General features: G+C 51.1%; 1 protein-coding gene across 1 annotated transcript; it reads left to right on the top strand.

The window, feature by feature from the left end:
- Window positions 1-2,566: 2,566 nt before the first annotated feature.
- On the top strand, window positions 2,567-6,746 carry LOC119957003 (T-cell acute lymphocytic leukemia protein 1-like). The gene is made up of 2 exons (XM_038784586.1): window positions 2,567-2,621; window positions 5,450-6,746. The coding sequence occupies exons 1-2, from the start codon at window positions 2,567-2,569 to the stop codon at window positions 5,980-5,982; spliced, it is 588 nt and encodes a 195-aa protein (XP_038640514.1). The 3' UTR covers window positions 5,983-6,746.
- The last annotated feature ends 3,364 nt before the right edge of the window (window positions 6,747-10,110 follow it).

Here is a 10,110-nt window from a genome sequence, read left to right as displayed (position 1 = left end):
TGTCACACACACACTCACTGACACACTCACTCACTGTCACACACACACCCTCACTGCCACACACACACTCGCTGTCACACACACACTCACTGACACACTCACTCACTGTCACACACACACCCTCACTGCCACACACACCCTCACTGCCACACACACACTCACTGTCACACTCACTGTCACACACACACCCTCACTGCCACACACACCCTCACTGCCACACACACACTCACTGTCACACTCACTGTCACACACACACTCACTCTCACACACACACTCACTGTCACACACACACTCACTCTCACACACACTCACTGTCACACACACACACTCACTGTCACACACACACTCACTGTCACACACACACACACACTATCAAACACACACTCACTGTCACACACACACACACTATCAAACACACACTCACTGTCACACACTCACTGTCACACACACACTCACTGTCACACACGCACCCTCATTGTCACACACACACACTCACTATCAAACACACACACACTCACTGTCACACACACACACAGACACACTCATATCAGTGCACTCACCACAGCACCGTACCCTCCCCAGAATTGCCTCAAATATCCCCCCTTCGCTCCCAGGAATAGGCATTTTGGCCCTTCGGGCCTGACCACCATTCAATATGACCTTGGCAGATCCTCGATCGCAACGCCGTTATCCCGCTTTCTCCGCACACCCCTCAATGCCATTAAAACCTAAAGCTTAATCGATCTCTTTCTTGACTGCATTCAATGACTTGGCCTCCACGCCCTCTGTGGTGGAGAACTCCACATGTTGACCACCCTCTGAGTGAAGGAATGTTTGCTCACCTCGGTCCTAAATGTTCTACCTCGTACCTTGAGACCGTTTGCCCTGGTTCTAGATTCCCCAACGTGGGGGAAAACCCTTCCTGCATCTCGTCAGTCCAGCCCTGTTACAATTTTATACGTTTCAAAATGATCCCCTCTCATCGTTCTGAGCTCTCGTGAATCCAGGCCTAGTCGTGCGAATCCCTCCTCACAGGACTGTCCCACCAAACCCCGTCAGTGATCCCCCGCTGCCCTCCCTTTATGGCAAGCCTACCCGTCCTTAGGTAGAAAGACCAAACCTGTACTCAGTACTTGAGGTGTGGTTTCACCGAGGACCTGTATAACTGCAGTAAGACATCCCAGCTTCTGAACTCAAATCCTCTTGCAATGAAGCCCAACATACCATTTGCTTTCCCAAAGGCTTCCATTGCTTCCCCGCTTCCATTGACCAGTGTATAGAGGACTTGGGAGAAGGAGTTAGGCCTTTCAGCCCATCTAGCCTGCTTCGCCACTCAATAAGGTTATGGCTGGTCTAAGTTGTACCTCAACTCCACTTTCCTACCTCCTCCTCATAACCCATGACTGACTCGTCCACCAAGAATTCGTCAAACCAAGCCTTGAATAGATTTAATGACTCTGCCTCCACTGTTTTGTGGGTAATTTCCACAGACCCTCTGGGAGAATGAAATCCCCTCAAGGTCTTGTATGTTTCACTGAGATCACACCTGGGACGGTTTTCGTCCCCTTATCTAAGGAAAGATATACCGGGATTGGAGGCTGTCCAGAGGAGATTCACTGGTTTAATCCCCGCTGTGGAGGGATTTTCTTATGAGGAGAGGTTGAGTAGGTTGGGCCTGTGCTCATTGGAGTTTAGAAGAATGAGAGGCGACCTTATTGAGACATATCGGATTCTCAGGGGGTTTGTCAGGGTCGATGCTGAGAGGTTGTTTCCCCTTGTGGGAGAGTCTAGGACCAGAGGGCATCATCTCAGAGTGAGGGGGGGTCGCCCATTTCAGACAGAGATGAGGAGGAATTTCTTCTCCCAGAGGGGAGTGAATCTGTGGAATTCTTTACCGCAGAGAGCTGTAGAGACCGGGGCTCTTTAGTATGGGGCTGTTTAGCACAGGGCTAAATCGCTGGCTTTGAAAGCATATCAAGCAGGCCAGCAGCACGGTTCAATTCCCGTAACAGCCTCCCCGAACAGGCACCGGAATGTGGCGACTAGGGGCTTTTCACAGTAACTTCATCTGAAGCCTACTCGTGACAATAAGCGATTTTCATTTCATTTCATTTTTCATGTTCAAGGCTGGGGCAGCACGGTGGCGCAGTGGGTTAGCACTGCTGCCTCATGGCGTCGAGGTCCCAGGTTCGATCCCGGCTCTGGGTCACTGTCCGTGTGGAGTTTGCACATTCTCCCCGTGTTTGCGTGGGTTTCACCCCCACAACCCAAAGATGTGCAGGGTAGGTGGATTGGTTACACGAAGTTGCCCCTTAATTGGAAAAAATGAATTGGGTACTCTAAATTTAAAGAAAGAAAGTACATTCAAGGCTGAGATAGACAGGTTTTTAATCAAGAAGGGAATCGAGGGTTATGGGGATAAGGGGGGAAAGTGGATTTGAGGATTATATGCTGAGCTATGATCTCATTGAATGGTGAAGCAGACTCGATGGGCCGAGTGGCCTACTTCTGCTCTTATGTCTTATAGTCTTATGGTCACCTCTCATTTTTCCAAACTCCAATGGGTATGGCCCAGATTGTTCAACCTTTCTTCATTCCCCCTCCTCCCAGGAATGAGTCAGGTGGTCTGGCACTGAACTGCGGCTTCTAACACAATTATATCCTTCTTTCAAACAAGGAGACCACAGTAGCACAGGTGTGGCCTCACTAAGGCAGTAACCTTTGCCTACTGGTGTTTGTGCAGTGTGTCCAGGAAGCTTTTCTAACACAGTATGTAGATTGTCTGACCAGAGGGGAGGCCATATTGGATTTGGTACTTGATAATGAACCAGGGCAGGTGATAGATTTGTTAGTGGGGGAGCATTTTGGAGGTAGTGACCACAATTCTGTGACTTTCACTTTAGTAATGGAGAGGGATAGGTGTGTGCAACAGGGCAAGGTTTACAATTGGGGGAAGGGTAAATACAATGCTGTCAGACAGGAATTGAATTGCATAAGTTGGGAACATAGGCTGTCAGGGAAGGACACAAGTGAAATGTGGAACTTGTTCAAGGAACAGGTACTACGTGTCTTTGATATGTATGTCCCTGTCAGGCAGGGAAGAGATGGTCAAGTGAGGGAACCATGGTTGACAAGAGAGGTTGAATGTCTTGTTAAGAGGAAGAAGGGGACTTATGTAAGGCTGAGGAAACAAGGTTCAGACAGGGCGCTGGAGGGATACAAGATAGCCAGGAGGGAACTGAAGAAAGGGATTAGGGGAGCTAAGAGAGGGCATGAAAAATCTTTGGCAGGTAGGATCAAGGAAAACCCCAAGGCCTTTTACACATATGTGAGAAATATGAGAATGACTAGAGCGAGGGTAGGTCCGATTAAGGACAGTAGCGGGAGATTGTGTATTGAGTCTGAAGAGATAGGAGAGGTCTTGAACGAGTACTTTTCTTCAGTTTTTACAAACGAGAGGGGCCATATTGTTGGAGAGGACAGTGTGAAACAGACTGGTAAGCTCGAGGAGATACTTGTTAGGAAGGAAGATGTGTTGGGCGTTTTGAAAAACTTGAGGATAGTCAAATCCCCCGGGCTTGACGGGATATATCCAAGGATTCTATGGAAAGCAAGAAATGAAATTGCAGAGCCGTTGGCAATGATCTTTTCATCCTCACTGTCAACAGGGGTGGTACCAGGAGATTGGAGAGTGGTGAATGTCGTGCCCCTGTTCAAAAAAGGGAATAGGGATAACCCTGGGAATTACAGACCAGTTAGTCTTACTTCGGTGGTAGGCAAAGTAATGGAAAGGGTACTGAGGGATGGGATTTCTGAGCATCTGGAAAGGCATTGCTTGATTAGGGATAGTCAGCACGGATTTGTGAGGGGTAGGTCTTGCCTTACAAGTCTTATTGACTTCTTTGAGGAGGTGACCAAACATGTGGATGAAGGTAAAGCAGTGGATGTAGTGTACATGGATTTTAGTAAGGCATTTGATAAGGTTCCCCATGGTAGGCTTATGCAGAAAGTAAGGAGGCATGGGATAGTGGGAAATTTGGCCAGTTGGATAACGAACTGGCTAACCAAAAGAAGTCAGAGAGTGGTGGTGGATGGCAAATATGCAGCCTGGAGCCCAGTTACCAGTTGTGTACCGCAGGGATCAGTTCTGGGTCCTCTGCTGTTTGTGATTTTCATTAATGACTTGGATGAGGTAGTTGAAGGGTGGGTCAGTAAATTTGCAGATGATACGAAGATTGGTGGAGTTGTTGATAGTGAGGAGGGCTGTTGTCGGCTGCATAGAGACATAGATAGGATGCAGAGCTGGGCTGAGAAGTGGCAGATGGAGTTTAACCCTGACAAGTGTGAGGTTGTCCATTTTGGAAGGACAAATATGAATGCGGAATACAGGGTTAACGGTAGGGTTCTTGGCAATGTGGAGGAGCAGAGAGATCTTGGGGTCTATGTTCATAGATCTTTGAAAGTTGCCACTCAAGTGGATAGAGCTGTGAAGAAGGCCTATGGCGTGCTAGCGTTCATTAGCAGAGGAATTGAGTTTAAGAGCCGTGAGGTGCTGATGCAGCTGTACAAAACCTTGATAAGGCCACATTTGGAGTACTGTGTGCAGTTCTGGTCACCTCATTTTAGGAAGGATGTGGAAGCTTTGGAAAAGGTGCAAAGGAGATTTACCAGGATGTTGCCTGGAATGGAGAGTAGGTCTTACGAGGAAAGGTTGAGGGTGCTCGGCCTTTTCTCATTAGAACGGAGAAGGATGAGGGGCGACTTGATAGAGGTTTATAAGATGATCAGGGGAATAGATAGAGTAGACAGTCAGAGACTTTTTCCCTGGGTGGAACAAACCATTACAAGGGGACATAAATTTAATGTGAATGGTGGAAGATATAGGGGGGATGTCAGAGGTAGGTTCTTTACCCACAGAGTAGTGGGGGCATGGAATGCACTGTCTGTGGAAGTAGTTGAGTCAGAAACATTAGGGACCGTCAAGCGGCTATTGGATAGGTACATGGATTATGGTAGAATAATGGAGTGTAGATTAATTTGTTCTTAAGGACAGCACGGTAGCATTGTGGATAGCACAATTGCTTCACAGCTTCAGGGTCCCAGGTTCGATTCCTGGCTTGGGTCACTGTCTGTGCGGAGTCTGCACGTTCTCCCCGTGTCTGCGTGGGTTTCCTCCGGGTGCTCCGGTTTCCTCCCACAGTCCAAAGATGGGCAGGTTAGGTGGATTGGCCATGATAAATTGCCCTTAGATTATCATAGAATTTTGGACACTATGATTAACCTAGGACAAAAGTTCGGCACAACAGCGTGGGCCGAAGGGCCTGTTCTGTGCTGTATTTCTCTCTGTTCTATGTACTGTCATATTCCATTCCCCTTGGAGTGTGTTTCTGAGTGATGATGGGTTACAGAGGACTGGCAAGCTGACTAAATCACTTCCCTTTCTTTGCAGGGCCGCCTCAGAAAATCGTGCGTCGCATGTTCACCAACAGCCGGGAGCGGTGGAGGCAGCAGAACGTCAACGGGGCCTTCTCGGACCTGCGCAGGCTCATCCCCACCCACCCCCCCGACAAGAAGCTCAGCAAGAACGAGATCCTGCGGCTGGCCATGAAGTACATCAACTTCCTGGTCAAGCTGCTCAACGACCAGACCCTGCAGCAGGAACCCGAGGAGAAACTGCGCCCCGCCGTCAAGAGGAACGGGATGTGCGGTCCCCTGGCCCCGTCCGCCCCCCCGCGGGACGCCGGCACGGAGGGGGCGCCAGCCCCGGAGTCTTTAACCATTCCGCAAAAGCTGGGCTTGATGGCGGTGCCCGCAATGGCCCTGAGGAGGCAACTGTCATCCGTCACCACCACGACATCGCCGTCGTCCAGTTGCTACGGCGACGGGGGAAGTCCGAACACTGAAGAGGAGGATCAGGAGCATTTTATAAAGACAGAGCCAGGCACACAGGAACCGTCTTTACTCTCCACAGCTCACCGATGATCCACAACGAGAATGAACCAGAGGACAAGAGAGCGGGGGAACCATGATTCCTGCCGTTGGTTCATTCCCACTTGGACTGGCTTCAGAGAGCATTCAGAATTGAACGATTAATGTCGAGCTGAGGGACTCGCGCCTGCCTAATGGATCACTAGGCCTACCAGTTAGCTCGAAGCCTACCTTTGTGAATCCAGGGCAGCGTTCCCAGAGCGGGCAAAGATAACTTGTCCGGGTAGCCCCTCAGCCAGGGGCAGGCGGAAGGTGGGGAGCGTTTGAAGGTGATCGATTCTGGACAATGTTGTCTCTTTGTTGACTGTGCCTATTCTGTGAATGTGTAGCTGCCTGGACGATCATTCTGGCAACCGGCATAATGTTCCAGTGTATTTGTAAACTGCGAGGGCACCTAGTGTCGTGTGAAGGGGCCCGCACAGCAACCCGAGGATGCTGGGTAAACGAGAGTGTGATCGTGTGTTACCAACCACAAATGTGACCATGGAAGGAGTCTGACTGTTGGGCTTAGCCTAATCTGCCTCCCCTCCCCCACAACCAAAGTTTTTTGTGGCGCCGTGGGTTAGCAGCCCTGCCCCTGAGCCAGAAGCGGCGGGTTCGAGTCCCACCCCAGGACTTGACGGCCGAGGGAGGTGCGTCCGTAACGCGGGCAAAACAGTTTGAGGGTGTCGCCCTGTAAAACCAATGATTGGCGGTAAGATGGGGAGAGGCTCCTAGTCAGCCGCGTGCTGGAAAGAATGTGGGAGCCTCCGCCATAGCTCGGCTACTGAACTGTAAGACACCCCCCCCCCATCACCAATTCCCACCCCATCAAAAGTGTCGGCGGGGGCGGGGGGGGGGGGGGGGGGGGGGGTGGATTGGGTAAACATGGGAACAGATCCTCCATACATCAGGAAAAAGCACCCGCTTGTTCCCCTCAAGTGAGTTTAGGATTTCCTGATGGGAGTGTTCACTGAGAAAAACATCTCCCTCGCCACCTACATGGCGACCCACGCTATTGGCTAATCGTCAGGTGTGAGAGCCTGGCAGGAAGGCCCGGTGGGCCGGATGACCATGTGGGTGATCATCATCTTGCCGGATGTTTCTATACATGTCAGGGACTTGCTTACCTTCAAAGGGCCCCCAGGCGTCAGGCCATTTCTCACCTCCCTCATCCGGGGCCCGCTGCGGTTCACAAGAACTGCCCCCCAAAAAACACGCACATTGTAGGAGCACACCCTCACAGGAGCCGGTGGTGTCATGTATATTACAAAGGCTGGGTGCACCCCAGTGAGAATTCTGGAGCAGCGAGGTAGTGAGCAGAAGGTTGCCGTGTCTGAACTGACACCGGAGTCAAATGGACTTCCAACTGTTTGACACAGTCCCCCAGCAGTGATCGTGCCAAAATTGGCTAATTAATAGGTAAGGGCCTGCAATTAAGGGCGGGGGAGGGGGCCAGAATCTAGAAGCTGATGGGCCAATAGGAGCCCTTGCAACTCTGCAAGAGACGAAGCCTGTAGTTCGGATAGGAGGATAGGAGGGGGGGGGGGGGGTCTCCATTTTGGGACCTCCTCTCTCTCCATCGTTTTGAACGTTTGCATTTAGAAATGCCCTCAGCAGGCGGGCTAACATTGTGCAGAGGGGGAGGGAAGGAAAGGTCTCCGGCAGCTGACACGGTCCCCGAATCCTAGATGGGCCCATAGCTGGGAAAATCCCGTCAGCCTCTGCCGATAATTGGCCTCTAGGTTCCATGAATTGGCGAACGCTCACGTGTGGGCAGGTGGGCTGCTGACCCCAAACCCCGCCTCTGGAAGAATGGCCCAAAGGTCGAGATGGAAGATCTGCAGGGTAGACATGATTCCTGAGCGCCTCACTGATGCCCCATAAAGGATAACCGAGGCGTACATCTCCAGGACCCCAGCATCCAAACATACATTGAGCGGGATTTTCCACTCACAACCACCCCCCTCCTCCCCCCAACAACCCCCCTCCACGTGTTTCCTGGTGGTGGAGGTGGCCTCTCCTACCAACAGGAACGGCCGAAAAATTCCAGAGCTTGGCTGTGGACACAGAAAGGACGCACTTGCGGAGAGTAATTTTCATCGGCCATTAAGGCTCTCGTTGAGGTCCTGAATTTCAGTAGCCCCATTTGCGAGGGGTTTACGCCAAGACTGGATACCTCAACAATTGGGGAGGGGTTTCATTTCCGCACAAGCCATTCCTCACCCCGATGACCACAATCATTCTGCTTTTAAGTTCGCCCAAACCACACAAGGCGAACGCCGATGAATAACATTTGTGCACACAGTTGAATCAGATGGATATCACGTTTCTAAAGAATGCCGTAACGAACTACTCCATTCCTTCAAAGATTCAAGGCAAACCCTGTCATCTGATTGGCAGTTCTCCTGTGACCTCTGAACTTCAACCTCTTCGTGCATCACGATCTTTCTCGATCATTGTCACCTCCCTTCTGAAATCCACATATACCTCCTGCAGTCCTCCTTCTCCCCTCTGCATACCCCCAGTAGCCCTCATCTATAAACATGGGCCTGTACCGAGGGTTGACCACAAGGTCAGAAAAGCAGAATCACAAACTCCCCGTATAGGCCGAAGCCTGAGTGAGCTGGTGGGAATTGTCAGTTTTCCTCGTTGATGAGGGAGGAGGACAACTTGGCCAGGACTCCTCACGAGCCGGTGCGCCGATGTACCCATGATGGCTATGGAAGCGGTCCGTAAATCGCGGCTCAGGGATCTCCGTAACGTATCCAGCTCCTCGTGAGGTCCAAGGTGTGCAGGTTGGGTGGATTGTCCGGGCTAAAACTGTCCCTTCGTGTTCAAAGGACGGGCGGGGTTCGGTGGGGCTGCAGGGTCGGGCGGGGGAGTGGGCCAGAGTATGGGTGCTCTTTCAGAGGGTCAGTACAGACTCGATGGGCCAAACTGCCTCCTTGTAGGGATTCTATGATTCTAAGAGCCAATGGCACAGCGAAGGAGGTTTCCAATTTTGACAGGTGTAGAGAGGTAACAATAGACTGAGGAGCGACGGTGTGCAGGAGTTGGCTTCAATGGTATCCGTGCTGCATTAATTATCAGTGCTGACTGTTCTCGGGGTATCTTACCAGCATTCTGAAACAACTTCCCCCCTCCCCAAACAGTGAGGACATCCAATTTGAAATCATTTCTGGGAAACAGAAAATAAAAATAGCATCACATCTCCAATCGTGCGTCTGCTGAGTGAATTCTAGAACCTTCCTCTCTCTCCGCAGATGTGCGTAATATATATTGTAATCAATGTCACAATTTGTCATCACCTGCTGTTCTATTTATTATGTGTGAAGTGTTTTCAAAAATAAAATTAAAAAATCATTCACGACGCCGGTTCTCGCTCTTTAAGATAAACATTCAGGCTTGTGAATGCTGGTGGTGGTGCTGCGGATCGTAACGACCCGAAGGCGGATGGGCAGAAGTCGGCCATTCGGCCCATCGAGTGTGCTCCGCCATTCAATGGGATCATGGCTGATCTGATGTGACAATCCTCAACTCCATTTTCCCTCCTTATCCCCATAACCCTCCATTCCCTCAGGATTGAAAATCTGTCTGTCTCGTCCTTGACATACTTAACATAGAATCCCTGCGGTGCAGAAGTAGGCCATCCAGCCCATCGAGTCTGCACCGACCCTTCGAATGAGCACTCCACCCACTCACCCCCCCCCCCGCCATTCACCGTTCCCCACCCGCCATTCACCGTTCCCCACCCCCACCAGAACCCAGAACCTAACTTATTGGACACCAAGGGGCAATTTATCACGGCCAATCCACCTAACCTGCACATCTTTGGACTGTGGGAGGAAACCGGAGCACCCGGAGGAAACCCACGCACACACCGGGAGGGAACGTGCAGAGTCCGCACAGACAGTGCCCCAACGGGGAATTGAACCTGGGAGCTGTGAAGCAACTGTGCTAGCCACTATGCTACCCTGCTGCCCACAGATAACCAGCCTGTTGGGCCACATGATGCAGGTGCCTTCTGTGGCCATCAAGCCTTTGAAAAGGGACTTGAAACCAGAGCTTTGGTCCTCGAGGCAGGCTGGCCAGCAATACCCCACAACGATAGCTACACTCCAGGAAGCACTTCAGTAGCAG

Source organism: Scyliorhinus canicula, chromosome 25 (genome assembly GCF_902713615.1).
Source record: "Scyliorhinus canicula chromosome 25, sScyCan1.1, whole genome shotgun sequence".
Classification (NCBI taxonomy): Eukaryota; Metazoa; Chordata; class Chondrichthyes; order Carcharhiniformes; family Scyliorhinidae; genus Scyliorhinus; species Scyliorhinus canicula.
The sequence above is the reverse complement of the archived record's forward strand: the minus strand, read 5'-3'. Positions and strand labels throughout refer to the sequence as shown.